Source organism: Saimiri boliviensis, chromosome 14 (genome assembly GCF_048565385.1).
Source record: "Saimiri boliviensis isolate mSaiBol1 chromosome 14, mSaiBol1.pri, whole genome shotgun sequence".
Taxonomy (NCBI): Eukaryota; Metazoa; Chordata; class Mammalia; order Primates; family Cebidae; genus Saimiri; species Saimiri boliviensis.
The window spans coordinates 13,051,348-13,074,869 of record NC_133462.1 but is presented as its reverse complement, the minus strand read 5'-3'; the positions used below and the strand labels follow the sequence as shown (position 1 = coordinate 13,074,869).

At 54.1% G+C, this 23,522-nt stretch overlaps 1 protein-coding gene across 6 annotated transcripts; it reads left to right on the top strand.

The window, feature by feature from the left end:
- Positions 1-6,207: 6,207 nt before the first annotated feature.
- Positions 6,208-22,983, top strand: CEACAM16 (CEA cell adhesion molecule 16, tectorial membrane component). 6 transcript variants are annotated; one of them, XM_074386195.1, is made up of 9 exons: positions 6,208-7,600; positions 7,693-7,807; positions 9,751-9,840; positions 11,581-11,670; positions 11,875-14,458; positions 16,248-16,592; positions 16,913-17,191; positions 18,451-18,729; positions 20,678-22,983. In XM_074386195.1, exons 5-9 carry the CDS (start codon positions 14,422-14,424, stop codon positions 21,133-21,135), a joined length of 1,398 nt encoding a protein of 465 aa, XP_074242296.1. In that variant the 5' UTR covers positions 6,208-7,600; positions 7,693-7,807; positions 9,751-9,840; positions 11,581-11,670; positions 11,875-14,421; the 3' UTR covers positions 21,136-22,983. The 6 variants fall into 6 exon arrangements, with proteins under 6 accessions (XP_074242296.1, XP_010349243.1, XP_074242295.1 ...); XM_010350941.3 differs by having other exon boundaries at positions 11,581-14,458; positions 20,678-21,004; positions 22,767-22,983; XM_074386194.1 differs by having other exon boundaries at positions 11,581-14,458.
- Positions 22,984-23,522: the final 539 nt, after the last annotated feature.

Sequence of the window (23,522 nt, the reverse complement as noted above, 5' to 3'; positions counted from 1 at the left end):
CAAGCAAGCGGGCCTGGGCTGTGTGTCTAGAAAGGCAGGCTCTGGGACCCTCCCATCCCAAAGTCCCCCAGGATCTGGATATTTGGGGACAACGGGGTGGCCTCAGGCCTGCCTCCCAGGCAGTTGGCTGTCTCCTGACACCACTTCCCGCCCTTTCCTCCTCCCCACTCTTTCTCCACCACACTGACCTTTCTGCTGCTTTTTAATTTTGAGACAGAGTCTCACTCTGTCATCCAGGCTGGAGTGCAGGGGCACGATCTGGGCTCCCTGCAATGCCCTACCCCCACTCCACCAGCGACCCTCAGGGTCTTTCCCCCTGGAGACAAGGCAGACCCCCCACCATGCAGGCCTCAGGTAGCAGAGAGGCCCAGCCTCTCAGGCCTGTGGTCCCACACACCAGTTCCAGCAAGGTGACCAAGGCTGCCGGACCCTTCCCTGTTCAGGATATCCCTGCCCCTCTCAGAACCTGCTGCCAGCTGCTGAACTTGGCCCCCACCCCGAATCCCACCAAGTCCCCCGGCACAGCAGCTCCCTTCTCCACCCCACCGCAGCCCCTGGTCCCAAAGGTGGGCTCCGCTTGTCGCTCTCCCAATCTGTGCATTCATTCAGCAATAAATGAGCCTTTGCTGTATGCCAGGCTCAGGTCGAGACTCTTGCAGCCTTGATAGAAAACAAAACCAAAACTCCTGGCAGGGCACAGTGGCTCACACCTGTAATCTCAGCACTGTGGGAGGCTGAGGAGGATGAATCAGGAGGTCAGGAGTTCCAGGCCAGCCTGGCCAACACAGTGAAGCCCCGTCTCTACTAAAAATACAAAACTTAACTGGGCATGGTGGCAGGCACCTATAATCCCAGGTACTCAGGAGGCTGAGGCAGGAGAATCACTTGAACCTGGGAGGTGGAGGTTGCAGTGAGCCAAGATCGTGCCACTGCACTCCAGCCTGGGTGGCAGAGCAAGACTCTGTCTCCAAAAAAAAAAAAGAAAAGAAAGAAAAGAAAAGAAAATTAGAATTGGGAAAAGGCAAGAAAATGAATTCTCATCCTAGAACCTTCAGAAAGCAACACAGACCCGCTGAAACCGACTTCAGTGCAGTGAAACCTGTTTTGGACTCTCGGCCTCCAGAACTGTAAGATAACAAATCTGTGTTGTTTTAAGCCACTAAATTTGTGGCAGTGTGTTACAGGAAGTGGGAAACTAACACAGAGGATGAGGAAGATGTCACAGAAGGAGAAGCTGCATCTCATGCTGACTCCGTAGGCAGATACCCCCTGGGAGACTTCTCCATTCCCAGCCCGCACCAGACACCCACTGCCTGGGCCTCGGGCTGCCTTGCTGAGATGGTCAGCCCGGTCAGCCGGGTGGCCAGGGGGCAGGGCTAGGAGTGTGAGGGGATTCCATCTTTTCTCTCTCTCTCTCTTTTTTTTTTCTTTTCAGACAGACTCTTGCTCTGGGTGACAACCCAGACTGGAGTGCAGTGGTGTGATCTCACCTCACTGGAACCTATGCCTCCCAGGCTCAAGCAATTCTCCTGCCTTGGCCTCCCAAGTATCGGGACCACAGGTGCACACCACTTCACCCAGCTACTTCTTTTTTTTTTTTTTTTTTTTTTTTTTTTTTCAGTAGAGATGAGTTCCACCATGCTGGCCAGGCTGGTCTCAAACTCCTGGCTTGGCAGGCAGAAGGGCTGTAATCCATGGTGGCAGGCACCTCTAATCCCAGCATTTTGAGAGACCAAGGCAGGCGGATTACTTGAGGTCAGGGATTCGAGGCCAGCCTGGCCAACACGCTGAAATACTTCCTCTACGAAAAATACAAAAATTAGCCGGGCATGGTGGTGCATGCCTGTAGTCCCAACACTTTGGGAGGCTGAGACAGGAGAATCGCTTGAATCAGGGAAGCAGAGGTTGCACTGAGCTGAGATCACATCACTGCACTCCAATGTGGGCGACAGGGCAACTCTAGAACAAAACATTGACAGAATTTAGTTCTGGTTTGGATACAGGGGATTAGAGAGAAGAGTGTGCCAATAATTGGTTTGTTCATCAGTTCAGTGAACATTTATTGAGCATCTGCTCAGCAAATGGAGAACCCTATTCTGGGCTCTGGGGAGACAGCCATGAATGAGACAGCAATGCCTGCTTTTGGAAAGCTGACCTCCTGGTAGGAGAAAGACCACAGACACACACACAGGGCACAGAACATAATGTCAGGGGTGATGATGCTGGGAAGGAATGGAGCAGGTGCGGAGAACCTGCTGGAACTCACATGCTAAAGAGGTGCCGGAAAGGGTCATCTCCCGGGTGACTGCTTCCAGCAGTGGGAGGGTAGGGAGCAGGCATGTTATGCACACTGCAACAGGGCCAGGTCTGCAAGAGAAAAAGACATGACTGCTTGGGTGCGGGGGCTCATGCCTGTAATCCCAGCACTTTGGGAGGCTGAAGCAGGCGGATCATTTGAGGTTAGGAGTTCAAGACCAGCCTGGCCAACATGGTGAAATCCCATTTCTATTAAAATACAAAAATTATGGTGGTGCATGCCTATAGTCCCAGCTACTCGGGAGGCTGAGGAAGGAGAATCGCTTGAACCCGAGAGACGGAGGTTGTAGTGAGCCGAGATCGTGCCACTGCACTCCAGCCTGGGTGACAGAGCAAGACTCCATCTCAAAAAAAAAAAAAAAAAAAAGACATGGCCACACAAAGCTTTCTATGAGAATGTCCACAGCAGCACTATTCACAATAGCCAAAACGCAGGAACAATCCAAATGCCCATCAGCAAATGAATGATTACGGTTTTTGGGGGCTTTTTTGTTTTGAGATGGAGTCTTGCTCTGCTGCCCAGGCTGGAGCACAGTGGCATGATCTCAGCTCACTGCAACCCCAGCCCCTCAGGTTCAAGTATATTCTCCTGCCTCAGCCTCCCAAGTAGCTGGTATTACAGGTGCACACCACCACGCCCAGGTAATTTTTGAATTTTTTAGTAGAGACGGGGTTTCACCATGTTGGCCAGGCTGATCTCACACTCCTGAGTGCTGGTGACCCGCCCACCCCAACCTCCTAAAGTGCTGGGATTACAGGCATGAGCCACTGCATCCAGCCATATTCTCAAATTGATTTTAATGATGGCTGCACAACTCTGTGAATATACTAAAAGCTATTGAACTGTACACTTTGTTTTGGTTTTGTTTTCATTTTAAGAGACAGGGTTGCCAGGCACAGTGGCTCAAGCTTGTAATTCTAGCACTTTGGGAGGCTGAGGTGGACGGATCACAAGGTCAGGAGTTCGAGACCAGCCTGGACAACATGGTGAAAGCCCGTCTCTACTAAAAATACAAAAATTAGCTGGGCATGGTGGTGCATACCTGTAGTTCCAGCTACTCGGGAGGCTGAGGCGGGAGAATTGCTTGAGGCTGCAATGAAATGAGATAGCGCCACTGCACGCCACCCTGGGAAATAGAATGAGACTCTGTCTCAAAAAAAAAGAAAGAGAGACACGGTCTTGCTCTCTCGCTGGCGCTGGAGTGCAGTGGTTGCAGTGTCGGCTCACTGCAGCCTCGACCCCCTGACTCAAGTGTTCCTCCCACCCTGGCCTCCCAAAGTGCCGGACTTACAGGTGTAAACCATGGCACCCAGCCCGAATTGTACACTTTACATGAATGAATTGTGTGGCATGTGAATTATACCTCAAATCTGTTTAAAAAAGAAAGAGTGGAGACTTTCTGAACCTATTCTTCTGGTTCGGGGGCTGCCAGATTCGCAACATCGCAACATATGTATTTTTTTTTTTTTTTTTTTTTTTTTTTTGAGACGGTGTTTCGCTCTTGTTACCCAGGCTGGAGTGCAATGGCGCGATCTCGGCTCACTGCAACCTCCGCCTCCTGGGTTCAGGCAATTTTCCTGCCTCAGCCTCCTGAGTAGCTGGGATTACAGGCACGTGCCACCATGCCCAGCTAATTTTTTTTTGTATTTTTAGTAGAGACGGGGTTTCACCATGTTGACCAGGATGGTCTTGATCTCTCGACCTCGTGATCCACCCGCCTCGGCCTCCCAAAGTGCTGGGATTACAGGCTTGAGCCACCGCGCCCGGCCGCAACATATATATTTAAAGATGGGGTTTCACCATGATGGCCAGGCTGGTCTTGAACTCCTGACCTCAGGTGATCCACCCACCTTGGCCTCCCAAAGTGCTAGGATTACAGGCGTGAGCCACCGCGCCCACCATTCGCAAAATATTTTTAAAAAGGAAAAGAAAGAGAAATGGCGTGGTGGAGGGAGGAGGAGTTGAGGGGAAAGGAGGTGGAGAAAGAAAAGAAAGAGAATGAAAAAAGAGAAAGATGGGGAGGGAGGGAGTGGAGAGAGAAACTGGCGGGTTTGACAGGTCGGCCCTGAGTCAGCAGGAGGGGGCAGCTGGAGACCGGAGTCAGGGTGTGGGAGTGGGGACAGTAAACATGAGTGTGCCTTGTAGCGCCTGACTCATTGTCACTCCAGAAATGTCACCTCCTTTCACTGGGGTTTGTGTTTACTGGGTCGTCACTATTGCCAGACTTCTTGTGAGACAGGGTCAGCCCTGAGCCAGCAGGGGGCAGCAGAGGACCGCACAGAGCCGCGCACAAGGGCCGCGGCTACCTGGAGCCCCCGTGCACCCACCCGGTCTCTGCCCCTTTCTTTACCCCTCTGGGAACACGGAGCATCTATCCAGCTGCCCAAGCCGAAACCTGGACGCTGCCCGCCCCACTCTGGGCCCGCCCTCCAGGCCTCTGGAACTCGGCCTTCCCCCATCCCTGCAGCCCAGCCCCAGGCCAGGCAGCTTCTGTCCCCTCCCTGCCCCGGCCTCCCTCCTGGACTCCTGCCTCCTCCCATTCTCCCACCACAAAGCAGCCCAGACTCAACCCAGACCCTTCCCGCTCAGAACCATCCTTGGCTCCCCAGAGTCCAAGCTCTTCACCACAGCCTCCGACGCCTGCAAACTCCAGGGGACTCTCAGTCTCACCTCTCAGCACCCACTGCCCTCTCACCCCTGGCCCTGGTCTATGGTCCACTGGGATTTAACTTCTTTCTGTTCCCCTACGAACTGTGTTCCATCTCACTTCCAGGCCCTTGCACACCCCCAGGCACACAGCTCCACTCTTCCTGCCCACTCCATTCACCTTCCAAATCTCAGCTCATACACCTCCACCTCCAGGAAGCCCTCCTTGACCTCCTGTGAGCTCACCCACCCCAGACCTGCCCACTCTGGGCCATCACTGTCTGGGGACAGGTCTGTCTCCCTCTGGACTATGAGCCCAATAAGCACAGTGCTGTCTCCATCACTGAGGGCTCCAGCACTGACCAGCACAGGGCAAGAGCCCACAGAGTGTGGATGCTCATTATACACATCCTTCCCTTTCCCAGCCTAGCAGTCCCCAATCATTCATTGACAAATGTTTATTGAGCAACTACTATCACCAAACTCTGTTACATGAACTTGACCGGCATGAGAGAGGGGAAGATAAACCAGCCCAGCTCCTATGCTCAGGGAGCTTGAGGTCTGTTAGGGGAGATGACCTGGAACTCAATGTAATAATAATTGGCTCGGCACGGTGGCTCAGGCCTCTCATCCCAGCACTTTGGGAGGCCGAGGTGGGCAGATCATGAGGTCAGGAGTTCGAGACCAGCCTGGCCAATATAGGGAAACCCGTCTCTACTAAAAATACAAAAAAAAAAAAAAAAATTAGCTGGGCATGGTAGTGGGCACCTGTAATCCCAGCTACTCCAGAGGCTGAGGCAGGAGAATTGCTTGAACCCAGGAGGCAGAGGTTGCAGTGAGCCGAGATTGTGCCACTGCACTCCAGCCTGGTGAGGGAGCGAGACTCCGTCTCAAAATAATAATAATAATACTAAACATTATTGAGCACTTACTATACACCATGCCCTGTGCTAAGGGCTTTATATGTATTCACTGATCTCCTCACAACAGTTCTGTGAGGGAAGTTTAGCCATGAAAAGTAATGGCAAAAACCGCAATTACTTTTGCACCAAACTAGTACTGTGATTATCCCCATTTTACAGCTAAGGAAAATGAGGTTAAGTAAATGAAGCTGGCCGGGCACAGAGGTTCGTGCCTTTAGTCCGAGAACTTTGGGAGGCAGAGGCAGAAGGACTGCTTGAGCTCAGGAGTCCAAGATGAGCCTGGGTAACATAGCAAGACCTGGTCTGCACAAAAACAAATGTGTTTATTTGCTTTTATTGATCTATTTATTTAGAGATGGAGTCTCGCTCTGTCACCCAGGCTGAAGAGCAGTGGCACGATCTTGGCTCACTGAAACCTCTGCCTCCCGGGTTCAAGCGATTTCCTGATTATTTTTGTATTTTTAGTAGAGGATGGGGTTTCACCATGTTGGCCAGGCTGGTCTCCATGGAATTCCTGACCTCAAGTGATCCACCCACCTCGGCCTCTCAAAGTGCTGGGATTACAGGCATGAACCACCAGACCGGGCCAAAAAAATTTAAAAATTAGCCAGGCGTGCTGGTGCCTGCCTGTGGTCCCAGCTACTTGGCAGACTGAGGCGGAAGGATTACTTAATCCCAGAGGTCAAGGCTGCGGTGAGCCGTGACTGTGCCACCACACTCCAGCCTGGGCGACAGAGCGAGACCCTGTCTCAAAACAGCAACAACAGAAAAAGGTGAGGTCACGAAGGGTATCAGGGCACGAGCTGAGAACGAAACCAAACGCCCGAACTTTGTCATCTGCTCATTCCAGCCTGAAAGGAAGGTGAACGAAGACGCAACCCACGCCCACTTGAGTGGGCTCTGTGTGTCCGAGCAGAGGTCTCTGCCCTCTACAAAGGCCACAGAGAAGAGAGTGAGGCTTCACCCAAAGGAGGTCTCGCTGACGGTACAATTTCAGGCACTGTGTTTACGTCTGGCCTAATTAGGATAAGCCCAGTGTCCCTGACTGAAATTAAGAGCCCCCCCCAACCCCACCAGCACCCCTGGCTCCCAGGCTCTCTCCACCCAAGCTCTGCCCACCGGAGTTCACTGCCTCCCTCTCCCGGCTCCCTCATCCTCTCGCCACGATTCTCAGGGCTGTGGCTCCTCCTTTTACAAATGAGTACGTCGGTGGCAGGGAAGGAAGTGGGCTGGGCCATGACCGAGGGTCATCATGATTCATGGGGAAAACCCTCCCCGTTAGACTCTGCGCAAAAGGCTTTGTGGGGCTTCCTAGGATCGCAGGGTCAATGGATGGATGTAGATTGCTAGGGGTCTAGACAGCCCCTCACCATCCGTCTGCCAGCTCCCCCACCCCCTGGGTCGGTCTGCAGTCCTGGAAGGGGATCTGTGCCTGGGGGAGGTGTGGACAGGTGTGGGTTGTGGTGGTGTTTATTCGGTAAACACACTGGGATTCCAGGTAAGCTTCCATCAGAAGAAAGCCCTTCACTGCTTGGGCAGAAATTTCAAATTATTGAACCGCTTTTAGATCCTGGCAGAAGGGAGTTTTCCTGGAGTGATAAAAGTGTTCTAAAATTAGACTTGAGTGAGGGCTGCACAAAAGGAATTATGATACTATTAAAGAAATCACGGCTTTGCCGAAAAAACTGAAAACTGGAACATGGAGCATTTGAAGGTATTAAGGAACTGTTCATTTTTATTTTCACTGTTTAGGTGAAACAGTGGCATTGTGAATATGTTTTTTAAATGAGTCTTTATCTTTTAAAGATACAGGCGGAAATGGCTCTGACTGAAATGGTCTGATGGCTGGGATTTGCTTTCAAATAACACAGGGGCCGTGGGTGAGGAGAGGAAACCAGATTGGCCATCAGCTGAGTGATAGGTATGTGGTTTCAAGGGAGACACCATTGTGTGTGTGTGTGTGTGTGTGTGTGTGTGTGTGTGTGTGAAATGGAGTCTTCCTCTATCGCCAGGCTGGAGTGTAATGGCATGATCGCAGCTCACTGCAACCTCCGCCTCCCGGATTGAAGCCATTCTCCTGCCTCAGCCTCCTGAGTAGCTGGGTACAGGCGTGCACCACCACATCCAGCTAATTTTTGTATTTTTAGTAGTGATGGAGTTTCACCATGTTGGTCAGGCTGATCTCGATCTCCTGACCTCGTGATCCACCCGCCTCAGCCTCCCGAAGTGCAGGGATTACAGGTTTGAGCCACCGTGCCCAGCCTGAGTACCACCATTCTTCTCTCTGCTTTTGATGGATATGTGACATTTCCCAAAACACAAAGTGGTTTTTAAATTTTTTTAACCATTAGCCTGGTGTGGTGGCTCACGCCTGTAATCCCAGCACTTTGGGAGGCCAAGGCAGGCAGATCACTTGAGGTCAGGAGTTCAAGACCAGTCTGGGCAACATGGTGATTCTCCTGCCTTAGGCTCCTGAAGTTGCTGGGATTACAGGCATCTGCCACCACACTCAGCTAATTTTTTTTTCCTGTATTTTTAGTTGAGACAGGGTTTCACCATCTTGGCCAGGCTGGTCTTGAACTCCTGACCTCATGATCCACCCACCTCAGCCTCCCAAAGTGCTGAGATTACAGGTGTAAGCCACCATGCCTGGCTGCCTGGGTGCTCTTTCTAGGGTCAGGAATGAAGGGGACGTTTGGTCGTTTCTCCCCAAGAACAACCTCCCCAGGACCAGCCTGAGTCAGCTCCAGGCCTTGCCAGGCTGGCACAGGAAGCCACACCCTGAGGTCAGATCCCTGAGCAAATATTACAGACCCCTCTGCCCCACCCAAGATAAGGAGAGGCTGAAAGGGGTCCAGAAGTCTGCTTCTGCCCAAGAGATTAGCTCCAGCCACGCCTCAGTATGGAGGCCTCTCCATCCCTGCCCAGGGAGGGTGGGAAAGGATTCTACCACAGAGACCCAAGTCCACCGTTTCATCTAATACATATTAATGACTCAATAGTGGGCGGGGTCTTGATGAGGAGATAAAGGAGTCCCAGCCTCCTCCCACTCCCCAGGGAACTAAAGTGACTGGTGAGATAAGAGGGCTGGGCAGGCAAGGGGTGACCCTGACCAAACAAGGTCATAGACTGTGTCCCCAGATGGCTGTGCTAAGAGTAAGACTCACCTGCTCCAACCTCATGAGGCAGTGGCCCAAGGCTTCGGTTTACTTGACTGCAAAACGAGTTTTCTTGCTGGTGGATGGCGGGGAGCTGGATGAGATAACAGGAAAAGCTGACGCTGTCAAAAAGAATCACGGGCCAGACGAGGTGGCTCATGCTTGTAATCCCAGCACTTTGGAGGCCGAGGCAGGAGGATCACAAAGTCGGGAGTTCAAGACCAGCCTGACTAACATTGCAAAACCCCATCTCTACTGAAAATACAAAAATGAGCCAGGTGTGCTGGTAATCCCAGCTACTCAGGAGACCGAGGCAGGAGAATTGCTTGAACCTGGGAGTCGGAGATTGCAGTGAGCTGAGATCGCACCATGGCACTCCAGCCTGGGAAACCGAGCGAGACTCTGTCTCAAAAAAAAAGAAAGGTGAAATACAACATATGCAACATGTCATTCCAGTACGGAATCAATATAAAAAATCACAATCTGTTTTACATTACTGTATGTGTGTCCTTTGTTTTTTTTTTTTTTTTTTTTTTTTTTGGACAAAGTCTTGCCCTGCCACCGAGGCTGGAGGGCAGTGGTGTGAGCACAGCTCACTGCTGCCTCAACCTCATGGGCTCAAGCGGTCCTCCTACCTCAGCCTGCCAAATAGCGGGGGCCACAGGCATGCAACGCCACTCCTGGCTAATTTTTAAATTTTTTGTAGAGACGACTTGCTGTGTTGCCTAGGCTGGTCTCGAACTCCTGGACTCAAGCCACCCTCCCACCTCAGCCTCCCAAAGTGCTGGTATTACAGGTGCGAGCCACTGGGCCTAGCTCCCCTTATTGAACCTCTGCTCCAATGTCGCTCTGATGGTGTCGCCTTGCTGCCCTGCATAAACCAGGGCCCGGCCCCCTCCGTCCCTCCCCTGCTTTATTTTTCTCCACAGCCTTATCACCACCTGTTCTAATACTGCACATGTTTGTATTTGTCTATTCACTGTCTCCCCAATCAATAGGTCAGCTCTATGTCTATCTTATTCGTGGTAACCCCACCGCACCTAGCACAGTCCCTGGCACATAGTAGGTGGTCCATAAACGTTTGTCAAATGGCGGAGGAACAGCAGCCACTGTGCACCCAGTGCGTGCTCTGACGCAGGCCCAGCACTGAGCGCTTCGTGTGCCTATTTTGTTTTTCTGTTTTTTGGGTTTTGTTTTGAGACTGAGTTTTACTCTGTCGCCCAGGCTGGAGTGCAATGCCATGATCTCAGCTCACTACAACCTCTGGTTCCTGGGTTCAAGCGATTCTCCTGCCTCAGCCTCCTGAGTAGCTGGGCTTACAGGTGCCCACCACTGCGTCCAGCTAATTTTTGTATTTTCAGTACAGACAGGGTTTCACCATTTGGCCAGGCTGGTCTTGAACTCCTGACCTCATGATCCACCCGCCTCGGCCTCCCAAAGTACTGGGATTACAGGCTTCAGCCACCGCGCCCATCCCCATGTACCTATTTTGATCCTCAGAAGAGTTCCAGGGAAGCCAGTGACATGACCGCCCACACCCACTGCACGAACAGGCAAAAGCCCCTGTCCACGAGGGCCCCGTCTGCTAAAGAGCCCGCAGCTCTTGACTGAACCAAGGATCTGGGCTCATAGCCGGGAGCACCAGAGGAGGGGCCAGGGAGGTGGAGGATGGGAGCAGGCTGGGAAGAGTGGGGGTGACGCTTCGGGGCCTCTAGAACCCAGCCTGGCCACACTCTGCAGGCAGATAGCGGATCACCAGGAACCTGAGCCTCTCTGAAGACTCCTCTCTCTGTGTCATCCACACCTGGTGTCCAGTTCCACAAACATGCTCTGAGCCCCTGCTCCGTGCCAGGCGCTGTGCTGGGCAGTGCTGGGGACATAGTGGTGACAGCCCAGCCCTGCCCAGCTGAGGCTCCCAGGCCAGTCGGGGAAAAAGACCCAGCCCCAAACAGCAAGAACCCAGGGCGGTCAGGGCTAGGACAGGGGATCCAGGGGGTACGTGACCCAGCCTTGGAGTCCAGGAGGGCTTCCTAAAGGAGGGGGTTTGGGGAAGGCAGTGGAATAGAGCAGAGGAAAGCAGGGATATTCTGGGTAGACTGCAAGTGAGACAGAAGAACTGAGGCAGAGGGTTCTCGAAAGCCAGGGGTGTTCTATATAGCTGGTCAGGTGGGCAGGGTTCAGGCTGGGCAGGGCCTCCTGGGCCACAGCGAGGAACCTGGACTTCCTCCCGAGGGCACTGGGGAGCCACAGCAGGTTCTGTGCAGGGAGGGGCAGGGGCAGGTTTCTGTTTTAGAAAGAATCTCTGTCTGCCATGTGGAGGGGCAGTGGGAAGGGGTGAAACCAGAGCCAGAGACTAGAGAGGAGGTTGGTGGGGAGACGGGAGACCCAGGCAAGGCGGGCTGGTGGGTAGTCACCTGGATCAGGTCGGGGGCTGCAGGCAGGCAGAGAAGATAGACTTAGAGTCAGTTGCCAGAGGGAGTGGCGTCCTCGGGAAGTCGGAAGCATCAGGAATGAAGCCCCGGGCCTCTCTTCCCAGTGGTGAGGTGGGCAGTCGCGCCTTCCCTGATAAGGGGACCAGGGGAAGAAAGACTTCTGGGGGAAGACGCCAAGGTCAGTTTGGGACAAGGTGAGTGAGAGGTGCCCAGGGACATGGGGGAGGCATCCTGACTGATACTGGGACGAGGTCCCAGGGCTCTGGGCCAGGAAGGAGAAGGGTGAGGTGAGGTCGCAGGTGGGGAGGGGGAGCAGGAGGCGCCAGGACATCCTTCGAGCCTCTCACCTGGCCTCACCCTCGCCTCCTCCGGGCCTTCCCTCCACCCCCGCTTGTTAGAGCCCTGCCCAGCGAGGTCAGCCCAGGACACGGTGCTGGAGGAGCAAATCAGGACAGGTGAGCACAGGTGTGGCCCCCTGCCCGGAAGCAGGCTGCTGAGGCCTCAGAGGAACCAGGACCCAGAAGCCATCAGGATGTGGGTGGTAAGAACACAGCTACCCGCAACTCTGGCGCCGCAGCCCCCACGGTTCCCCCTCAGCAGCGTCTCAGAGACACCTTCCTTGGTACCCTCCCTGCACCCCAATTTAAAGTGGCAAACCGGGCCAGGGACAGTGGCTCACGCCTGCAATCCCAGCACTTTGGGGGGCCAAGGTGGGAAGATCACTTTGAGGCCAAGAGTTTGAGACCAGCCAGGGCAACATAGCGAGACTCTCTCTCTACAAAAAATAAAATGGCCTATCCCCTTTCTGACTTTATTTTTCAGTCTGACGTGTCAGATATTGACCTTTCCTTGGTTTATTCTGCAAACGTCAGCCTCCCGAGGGCAGGGATTTCATCTATCTTGTGCACTAATGCATCCTCAGCGCCTAGAACAGTGCCTGGCAAACAATAGCATTCAATATTTGTCCAATAAATGGATGAGTGATTGACCGAGCGTTTGCTCTGTGCCGGTCATCTCCGTAAGCGCTGTACTTCACACGTGTGTCTACTTAATCCTTGCAACAGCCCTGTAATATGAGTACCATGTTTTTCCCATTTTACAAATAAGGAAACTCAGGCCTGGCCGATTCCACAAATTGCCCAGGGTCCTGGAGGTAGAAAACAGTGGAACTATGTCCAGAGCCTATGCTTACTCCTCTGAGACAGAGTCTCATTCTTCTTGCCCAAGCTGGAGTGCAGTGGTACGAACTTGGCTCACTGCAACCTCCGTCTCCTGGGTTCAAGCAATTCTCCTGCCTCAGCCTCCCGAGTAGCTGAGATTACAGGTGCTACAGCTGCTTGCCACCATACATAGCTAATTTTTTGTATTTTTAGTAGAAGTGGGGTTTCACCATGTTAGCCAGGCTGCTCTCGAACTCCTGACCTCAAATGATCCAACCCGCCTCGGCCTCCCAAAGCGCTGAGATTGCAGGCGGAAGCCACCGCGCCCAGCCCAGAACCTATACTTTTTATAGCAGCCACACCAATCAGACCTCATGTTCAGGGTCACGTCCGCCAGGCCCTGGCTTCAATTCCTGACTGTGGCATCTCCCTAACTGCTGTCAGCAGCCCTGAAGTAGGGTCCATATCATCTCTATTTTTTGTTTGTTTGTTTTTAAGACAAGAGTCTCCCTCTGTCGCCCAGGCTGGGGTGCAGTGGCGTGGTCTCTGGTCACTACAACCTCCATCTCCTGAATTCAAGAGATTCTCCTGCCTCAGCCTCCCTAGGAGCTGGGATTACAGGCGTGGGCCACCATGACCGGCACATTTTTGTATTTTTAATAGAGACGGGCTTTCTCCATGTTGGTCAGGCTGGTTGCAAACTCATCACCTCAGGTTATCTGCCTCTCTTGGCCTCACTAAAGGCACCCGCCACCATGCCTAACTTTTTAAATTTTATTTGTAGTGGAGACGGTTTTGACATGTTAGCCAGGCTGGTCTTGAACTCCTGACCCCGAATGATCTGCCCGCCTCGGCCTCCCAAAGTGCTGGGGTGACAGGTGTGAGCACCACACCCGGCCACCATCTCTATTTTTCAGAATCATAAATGGGGACTCAACAAGGGGGTCTCCCCAGCCCCGCTTTGGGTAAGTGTAGAACCACTGTCAAAACTCAGCTCTCTTTGGCCCCAAAGCCTCCGAATACACCCATTTGACAGATGGGGAAAACAAGGCCCCCAGCAAGGGAGAAAGAAAATGTGAATTTCCGACCACTTTGCAGGAAGCCGACAAGAAGCAGAGCCCTGAAGAAAGCACGTGGCTATACAGCTTCCTGCCCTTCTATCTGGGTTTGCACACAGAGCAGGGCTCAAATCCCCTCTCTCTGCAGGAAACTGGACAAGCAGGAGCCCCCACCGGGGACGTCGGTTTCTCCATCTGCAAAGGAGAGTCCTAAAGATGCCCACGTTCCAGGGTTGTTTGTTTTGCCATCCATGGGGATAACACCTGTAGGTCCCCTGCAGGGCTGGGGCCGGAAAAGGCGCAGTCACTTTTTACTGCTTTTATTCTTTGGAGACTCCCAAACTCTCCCAAGAGGCCATGGGCCTGGGTGGTCGGTAAGAACTACCCAAAACTCCTCCTCCGCTTCTCCTCCCTTCTCCTCGGCGACCTGGTTCTTCTCCCAGTACCAAATCCCGGCCTTCAGCACAAAGAGGGTTAGGCGGCTGCCCCAGGAGGCCTGGCCAGGTCACGGCCTCTGCCTGGTGCCTGCCACACCCACCCTGGTACCCAAACTGGGCCCCAGATCCTTGGTGACTCGATCCCTCCAAATTCAGGTGATCTCCCCTGGCTCCAAATCACCAAACCCTCCCAGGTCCAGCGGCAGACGGAGTCGAGCCCCAACCAGGAAGGGAGTCTGAGCCCTGGGACTTCAACGCCACCATCTCCAGGACTTGTTTTGGGGTGACAGATGGCGCCGAGTGGGTACAGCTGGCTACTCCTCAGTGGTGAGCGAGAATGGCACCCCCAGCACCTCAACCCCCCAAGGACCCCAGGGAGGGGAGGGGATCCCCAGTCCGAGAGAGGGAAGGTGTGAGCCCCAGCATGCTAGGGAGGGAGGGCAGCCCTGCTTCACACTGGCACATTCACCCCTCCAAGAGGCACCTGCATGGGGCAGGCTGGGGACAGCCACCCAAAGAGGTTTTTAGGGTGAGCTTTGGAGATTTCTAAGCCCAGGGCATGAGTCAGGACAAGGGAGCCGCTGTTGCCCCTCCATTCCTGCGGGTTTCTGTGTTTTATCAGCTATGGAAGTCTTGACGAGGCTGAACTCTTCCCAGCAGCTATTTCTCCCCCAAGATGTAGCTTGGGGCAGTTGTTTTTCCCTTAGCCTCCATGTACCTATCTACGAAATGGGCCTCACTGACAGGGTCGTGTGAAGGTCACTATCCGCAGCACTGGTTCCCATATTGGCTGTGTGCCTAGAGCTGTTCTGAGAGCTTCTCATATGTTTAAAACCACCTATGAGGGGCCGGGCATGGTGGCTCATGCCAGTAGTCCCAGCACTTCAGGAGGCTGAGGCAGGCGGATCACCTGAGCTCAGAAGTTCAAGACCAGCCTAGCCAACATGGTGGAACCCCATCTCTGCTAAAATACAAAAATTAGCCGGGTGTGGTGGCAGAAGCCTTGTAGTCCCAGCTACTTGGGAGGCTGAGGCAGGAGAATTTATCAAACCCAGGAGGTGGGGGTTGCAGTGAGCCAAGATTGCATCACTGCAATCTAGCCTGGGCAACAGAGAAAGAATCCATCTCGAAAAAAAACAAAAACAAGAACAAAAAGCCACCTCTGAGGGAGGACCACACATGAACCCCACTTCCCAGGGAGAAAATGAGGCTCAGAAAGGTGAAATCACTGGCCGCTGTCACACAGCCAGAAAGTGGCAGGACTGAGGGCTAGACCCAGAGTCCCTCGCTCCTAGCCATGCTCTAACAGCCTGGAAAGTACCGGAAAGCTGGCCAGGCATGTGAGCACTGCCCACAGCCACCGGTTCCAGGGAACTGCACGCCATTCACACCCAAGCAGCCTGATCAGCTCATCGGGCTTGGGGCTGATCTGCTTGGTTGAGAAGGAAAGGCGTGGGGTGTTTTCATCTTACCCTTGCTTCTGCCACAGGCGAGCTTGGAGAGGCCGAGGAAGAGCCCCAGACTGGGAGTCAGGATTCAGGGACAGGCCCTGACGTCCTACATGGGGCCATGCAATCATCTGGGCTGGATATGCAGCCAGATCTCGTGAGACTTGGTTTGGTGACTGTCACGATGGGAAAACCCCTTGGGTCCGGCTTCAAGTCCTATGGACTGAGCACTGGCTTGGCACGTGCTGTACACAAGATGAGATGCTAGATCCTTGCACAGTTCATCAAACCCAGTCCTCACCACACACCCCTCCCGGGGACTGAGCCCTAACTAACATGTATTGGGCACTTACTGTATGCCAGGCAGGCATTCTAAACGTGTTATGTGTAGAGTCTTTACAACCTTACGAGGCAGGTAGACCCATCATCCCCACGTATGAGTTGAAAGAACAGAGACACAGAGAAAGGCAGTGTACTCAAAGCCATGCAGATAAACTCCCAGACAGATTAGGTGGCTAAGATGTGGAGCGTCAGAGAGTGACGCGTTCAAATCCTGGCTGTGCCTGTCCTCATTTACACAGAGGACATTGAGCTGGGGACGTGCCCTGAGCCTGAGTCTCTTCTGATCAAACCTGTGTCATCCAACCCCTCTGACTTCTCTTCCTCAGCCACATTCCTGAATGTGGGGGCTGAGATCTCTATCACCCTGGAGCCTGCCCAGCCGACCGAAGGGGACAACGTCACGCTGCTCGTCCACGGGCTTTCAGGGGAACTGCTCGCCTACAACTGGTACGCGGGGCCCACGCTCAGCGTGTCGTACCTGCTGGCCAGCTACATCGTGAGCACAGGCGACGAGACACCTGGCCCCGTCTACACGGGGCGGGAGGCTGTGCGCCCCGACGGCAGCCTGGACATCCAGGGCATCCTGCCTGGGCACTCAGGCACCTACATCCTGCAGACCTTCAACAGGCAGTTTCAGACCGAGGTGGGCTACGGACACGTGCAGGTCTATGGTGAGACACCCCCGAAAGCACCCCTCTGCCCAGCCAGGCCTTCCCACCTCCTTCTCGATCCTTCTTTAAAAAAAAAAAAAAAAAAAATCCAAAAACTGTTTAAACCATCAGGGAAAGGGGTTATAAAATAACATCAAAATGCTCACCTCCTTCAGGAAGGCCTCCAGGATTAGACCTGCCTCCTAAACCATTCTTTGTCCCTCCAACTGAGGGTATAGGGGCACGGCCACAACCCGGCTATGCCCCTTGTCTAGGGAAGGGAAGACCCTTGGAGCAGGCGGTGCCCGGCCCCCCTCCCCCTCTGTCTCTCGCTCCCACAGAGATCCTGGCCCAGCCCACAGTCTTGGCCAACAGCACAGCACTGGTGGAGCGTCGAGACACCCTGCGTTTGACATGCAGCAGCCCTAGCCCCACCGCCGAGGTCCGCTGGTTCTTCAACGGTGGAGCCCTGCCCGTCGCTCTCCGCCTGGGACTGTCCCCCGATGGGAGGACGATAAGCAGGCATGGCATCCGCCGGGAGGAGGCAGGCGCCTATCAGTGTGAGGTGTGGAACCCGGTCAGTGTCAGCCGCAGCAAGCCCGTCAACCTGACCGTGTACTGTGAGTCCCCCTGGCCCCACCAGAGATACCCAGTGTCCAAACCCCATCATGGGGAAACCGAGGCCAGGAGCAGGGGCCCAAGGGCACACAGCGAGTCGGCAGGAAAGCTGGGGTTGGGGACCAGGGGTCCCTCTTAAAGTGCACTGGCCCTGGCCAGGTGCAGTGGCTCACGCCTGTAAATTCCAGCCCTCTGGGCAGCCAAGGCAGGAGGATCACTTGAACCCAGAAGTTTGAGACCACCCAGGGCAACATAGCAAGACTTCATCTCTTCCAAAAATATAAAAATTAGCCAGGAACGGTGGTGCATGCCTGTAGTCACAGCCACTCAGGAGGCTGAGATGGGAGGATTCTTTGAGCCTGGGAGGTTGAGGCTGCAGGTGCAGTGAGCTATGATTGCACCACCGCACTCCAGCCTGGACAACAGAGCGAGATGCTATTTCAAAATAATAATAATACACTTGCCCTGTATCCTAAAGGACTTCTACAGACCACCTTTGCTATTGAATAATCCTTCAGTTAGAAGCAAGACCTGCAGAGAAACAAAACAGGACCAGTTGGTTTGAAAAAGGAGCAAGGGAGGGAATAGTGTAATGGGAGGGAACACGAAACGTAAACATAGAACCAAAGCATGCGGTGTCATGCCGGGGGCAGCAGCGTGCAGTCTGGAATCCTGGGATGAGGACCCATGATATAGAAAAACTTAGTGCCTGGAATCGTAGACTCCTACAACCAGAGAATTCTGGACTTCAGAAGCACTGAATTCCAGACTCTGAGAACCCTAGAACCTCTAGATGCAGAGATTCTTAGAATCTTAGAATCTAGTCAGGAAATCTTAGAGTCTAGAATCTTAGAAACATAGATTTCTAGAATCTTAGCACCTTAGAACCTAGAAACACCAATTCTCGAAGCCCTAAAATTCTACACCCAGAATGGCTTTGTCAGAAAAAGAAAATCATTTAGGCTTTTTACAATTTGTTAATGGAGCCATAGATTGCAGAAATATCTTGAAATGTTATCTGGCCCAACACATTTTTTTTTTTTTACAGAAGAGAACGCTGAGCTCCTCTGAGAGGGAGTGATTCTCGAGATCCTAGAGGAAGTTAGAGTTAAGGCCAGGAGTTAAGGCCAGAGCTTTTTTTTACCCTCCTCTAGGTCAAGATAGTCCCAGGGACCTAGCCTGGTGGAAAGCAAGCCAGGGGTACCCGCCGCTACTCCTCTTTCCTTCTACTGCCCCGTGTCTCTCCCTCCTACCCCCGCAGTCGGCCCAGAACGTGTGGCCATCCTCCAGGATTCCACCACCCGCACAGGCTGCACCATCAAAGTGGACTTTAACACGTCCCTCACCCTGTGGTGCGTGTCCAGGTCCTGCCCAGAGCCCGAGTATGTGTGGGCCTTCAACGGGCAGGCCCTAAGGAACGGCCAGGACCACCTCAATATCAGCAGCATGACCGCCGCCCAGGAGGGGACGTACACGTGTATCGTGAAGAACACCAAGACCCTGCTCTCCGGATCTGCCTCAGTGGTGGTCAAGCTCTCCGGTGAGTCACCCCCAGCCTGGCCACCCTGCAGTCCCCACAGAGGCCTCATCAGGCTGTGAAGGTTAGGCCACCATTTGCCCAGCAGAGAACTGGCACATGGTAGATTCACAGTTGATTCTTGAGCTGGGACAGATTGGCATAGCGGGCGGATCCCTTGGCATCTGGGTCTGAAGGGAGACCATCCAGCCCATGTCCTGTTGACCTGGAGAACAAATGGCAAAGCCCTGTGGGTTGACAGAGTGCAAAACCACTCAGAGGTCACTTCAGGTGGGTGCCACTGTTCTAAATTCAGTCACCAGCCGCTCAGGGCCTTGACCCACCCCCATGCCACACAGACAGCTGAAATTCTGTGTGGCCAACGAGACTGCCCAGTGATCTGACCCAGATGATGGGCACACACACACACAATTGGAGAATCGCAGCCAGTTGCTGGCAATGGAGAAACAGCTGGGGAGGCATTGTCACCTGGCTTCTGTCCTAAAATGACCCGAGGGCTGGGGCAGTGCAGGCAGCTGGCATTTCAGAGCCATTGGGATCCTCAGGCGACATTTTCTCATCGTCAGGGGATGGTGGGCCTCATTAATTCCACCTCAGTTCCTTCCCAAGTGGCCATCATCCCCGGGGGACAGTGGGGAATGGTCCTGCCCTCCCTCCCACTAACAGGCTGGGTCTCATCCAAGGGGTGGATTTTCACCCAAAGCAGAAATGGCATCCCCAGAGGTAAGTGTGCCTCCCGCCCCACTCACCTGGGGCTGTGGCAGCTGGTCCTGACAGGAGACGGGGGGATGGACCAGATGACCTCAGGCGCTACCCCAGGCCCTGCCTGTGCAGGCCAACATGGGGGGTGTCCAAGGTATGCAGGTATGTGCAGGGAATGGATACAGTGCCCCCAGGGCTTCTAGTACTGTCAGCAACTCGGTGGTAGGTGCTGGGAGAGAGACAGAAGAAAGGGAGACACCACCCTCCCTCCACCTTGGGAGACTAATCTGATGGAGGAGACATGGCCTCTGTCCTTGGAGAGCTGGTCCTGGGACAGGGAAGCATGGCTCCCTTATTCAAGGAATTCCGGGTCAAAGAGAAGAGGCAATGCCTCGTCCTCCATGAGCTGCCGATCAGTAATGATGAGAGATGGCAACCCACCCTCAGTGAGCTCCTAGTCAGATGGAGGAGACACAGTCTGCACTTGAGGAGAACTTTCCTTCTGATGGAGAGACTAGGTCTCCAGGAGACATGGCCCTGTTTTTTGAGCATTCCTAGTCTGATGGGGTACCCACCTTTTGGGTACTCCTAATCTGATGGAGGAGTACAGGCCCCCACTTTCTAGGAATTTCCAGTCTGATGGAATAGGCCTTTCCCTCTAACTTTTAGGGTCCCCAACTTGATTGGAAAAACTCAGCAACAATTTAGAATTTCTCAATCTGATGGAAGACACAGGGCTGCCACTTCATAGGAATGTCCAATCTGATGGAGGAGACATGGCCTCCCACCTTCTAGAATCTTTCCATCTGATGGAGGAGCTATAGCTTACACATTGTGGGATCTCTCGGTGAGACAGACACAAATCCCAACCATCTCATGGGGAAGACATGGTCCCCATTTTCTGGAATTTCCACTCTGATAGGGGAGACATGGCCCCTATATTTTGGGAATTTCCAATCTGATGGAGGAGACATGACCCAACCCTCCAGGGTCTTCCAGTTTAATGGGAAGACACCTCTCAAAGGCTGGGAATTTGTAGTCTGATAGGGGAGACACAGACCCCTAGAAGACGCTATTCGGACCCAGAATCCACCCCCACCACCACACAAGTCACCTCCTTCCTCAGTCTCCTTCCCAGCACCCCACGTGGGGAGTGCCAGCCAGCTGGGGGGAAGCCAGCCAGGGATGGGAGGGGGACACCATGCTAGATGCAGGCCAAGCTGACCCACCCCCCTCACTCTTTCCCCAGCTGCAGCAGTTGCCATGATGATCGTGCCCGTGCCCACCAAGCCGATGGAGGGCCAGGACGTGACGCTGACCGTGCAGGGCTACCCCAAGGACCTGCTGGTCTACGCCTGGTACCGCGGGCCTGCCTCTGAGCCCAACCGGCTGCTCAGCCAGCTGCCTTCAGGGACCTGGATTGCAGGCCCCGCGCACACTGGCCGGGAGGTGGGCTTCCCCAACTGCTCGCTGTTGGTGCAGAAGCTGAACCTCACGGACACTGGCCGCTACACACTCAAGACTGTCACGCTGCAGGGCAAGACTGAGACACTGGACGTGGAGCTGCAGGTGACCCGTGAGTATGCAGGAAGGGGAAAGGCGTGCCCCTTGTTAGATGGGGGCGGGGGTTCCAAAAGGAGTCTTTGCTTCCTCCATCAGGCTAGGGGACATAGACCAAAGATGGATATGCCTCCCCCATCAGACTGAAGGAAGCCTTGGCTCCTCCATCTGACTTGGGGGTCCCCAAATAGGGCTCTGCTTCTTCTATCAAACTAATGACCTACACTGTGGGTAGACAGGCCTCCTCCATCAGACTGGGGGTTGCCAAAGGGGACCCCCATGCCTTCTCTCTCGAATAAGAGGTACAGCAGACTGAAGGTTTTAAAAGAGAAGGCATAGTCTGATGGCAGAGCCTCCTTTTTCCTGCAGTCAGGTGGACCCTAAAACATAGGAGATATTACTTCTTTCACCATATTGGGGAAATGGGTTAATGAAGGAAGGTTACCTCTCCTATCAGACTGCAGGCATACAGTAAGGATGAATCAGACCGCCCTATTCAGACTGGGAGATGCTGTGCCAAGGGATCACGTCCCCTCCTTTGTATTATTGCGAGGGCAAAGTTCCTACCATCAGATGGTGGAGTTTCTCTTTCCAACTGAAATAAGGATGGTCTGCTCCATTAGGATGGAGGCTTCTAGGTGTGGAAGTTGTGTCTCCTCCATCAGATTGGGAGTTCCCAGATGTTGGGGACCATGTCTCCCCATCAGACTGGGAGCTCCTAGAATCAGGGACCATGTCTCCTCCATCAGACTGGGAGCTCCTAGAATCAGGGACCATGTCTCCTCCATCAGACTGGGAGCTCTGAGTCAGGGTCCATGTCTCCTCCATCAGACTGGAAGCTCCCAGAGTCAGAAACCATGTCTCCTCCATCAGACTGGGAGCTCCCAGAATCAGAAACCATGTCTCCTCCATCAGACTGGGAGCTCTGAGTCAGGGTCCCTGTCTCTTCCATCAGCCTGGGAGCTCCCAGAGTCAGAAACCATGTCTCCTCCATCAGACTGGGAGCTCCCAGAGTCAGGGACCATGTCTCCTCCATCAGACTGGGAGCTCCCAGACTCAGGGACCATGTCTCCTCCATCAGACTGGGAGCTCCCAGATTCAGGGACCATGTCTCCTCCATCAGACCGGGAACTCCCAGACTCAGGGACTATGTCTCCTCCATCAGATCGGGAGCTCCCAGAGTCAGGGACCATGTCTCCTCCGTCAGAATGGGAGCTCCCAGACTCAGGGTCCATGTCTCCTCCATCAGACTGAGCATCCCCGGGGATTTGTGAGTCCATGTTTCTACAGCAGAGCCAGGTTTCCCCCACTAGCTCTCAGACACTTGGGGATGAGATCATTCCCCAAGTCTGGCATCAGACTGAGCACTCTCAGAAGCCAAGTCCGAGTCCCAGATGGTGCCTCTTCTACCACTGGAAACTTCCAGGATCAAGGACTCAACCACTGCCAGACCCCCACTTTCATCCATTCACTGACGAAACCCTGGTTTTCTGGGTCAGTGTTAGGGGAGAATGCTGTTCAGTGGCAGCAGGCCACCCCAACAAAGCCTGGGATTCCTTTTCACCCATTCTCTCTTCTCACAGTCAACCTCCCTCCCTCGCACAAGGACCAACGCTACCTTCCTGATCCTGAACCTGGCACAGGCTGAGCGTGGGGCGGAACCGGCCACTGGGTGGCCCGGCCTGGGCAGGGGAGCAGAAGGGGTGGGGGCACTGGGGACCTGGTCCTCCACCTCCCTGATGGCCTCCTTTGCCCCCTCTCCCCATCTGCCCCCACAGCCCTGGGGTAGCAGCGTGACCCTGGAGATGTCCGGAGAGAAGAGCTCTTCACGTCATCCGCTCGTCCTCGCCCCCTGAGTGGGGACCCCTCCCCGCCAGTGAGGATGCCGGGTGGTGGTCCTGCTGTTCTCCTGCTTCCACCCTAGAGCTAGAGCCACAGGGCCCCACTCCCTCGCTGTGCTTTTGGGGAGCCACCAAGTCCATAAACGTCCTGGTTAATGCACACGTGTGTCAGCCTCTCCTTCCACCACTGCTACCCCCCGCCATTTCCCGGTTGCCACACTCACTTCCTTTCCTGCTCAAGACTTTTCTCAGTCTGGGTGTGCAGGTGCAGGAGGATGAGCCCAGATCACCGTGCTCCACACCCTACTGCTAGATGGCAGGGCCTTGGGCCCCTCCCACAGTACCCCAGGTTAGGCCCCTCCCACAGTGCCCCAGGTTAGGCCCCTCCCACAGCGCCCCAGGTTAGGCCCCTCCCACAGCGCCCCAGGTTAGGCCCCTCCCACAGTGCCCCAGGTTAGGCTCCTCCCACAGTGCCCCAGGTTAGGCCCCTCCCACAGTGCCCCAGGTTAGGCCCCTCCCACAGTGCCCCAGGTTAGGCCCCACCCACAGTGTCTCAGGTTATATGTGAGAGTCCTGCTCCCAGCTGGCCAAGGACTTCCCCTTTTGGGGCACTAGCATTCTGTGGGACATGGACCTCTGTGGGACTACACTGCACCTCATTTTGTCACCTGGACCCCAAAACAGGGCTGCCTG

Bases quoted from the DNA above. Each gene is read 5' to 3' on its own strand.
- CEACAM16 (XM_074386195.1), top strand. From the start codon at position 14,422: ATGGCGCCGAGTGGGTACAGCTGGCTACTCCTCAGTG. The intron at 14,459-16,247 runs GTGAGCGAGAAT...TCTCTTCCTCAG, and splicing joins CAGCTGGCTACTCCTCAGTG to CCACATTCCTGAATGTGGGG. The intron at 16,593-16,912 runs GTGAGACACCCC...TCGCTCCCACAG, and splicing joins CGGACACGTGCAGGTCTATG to AGATCCTGGCCCAGCCCACA.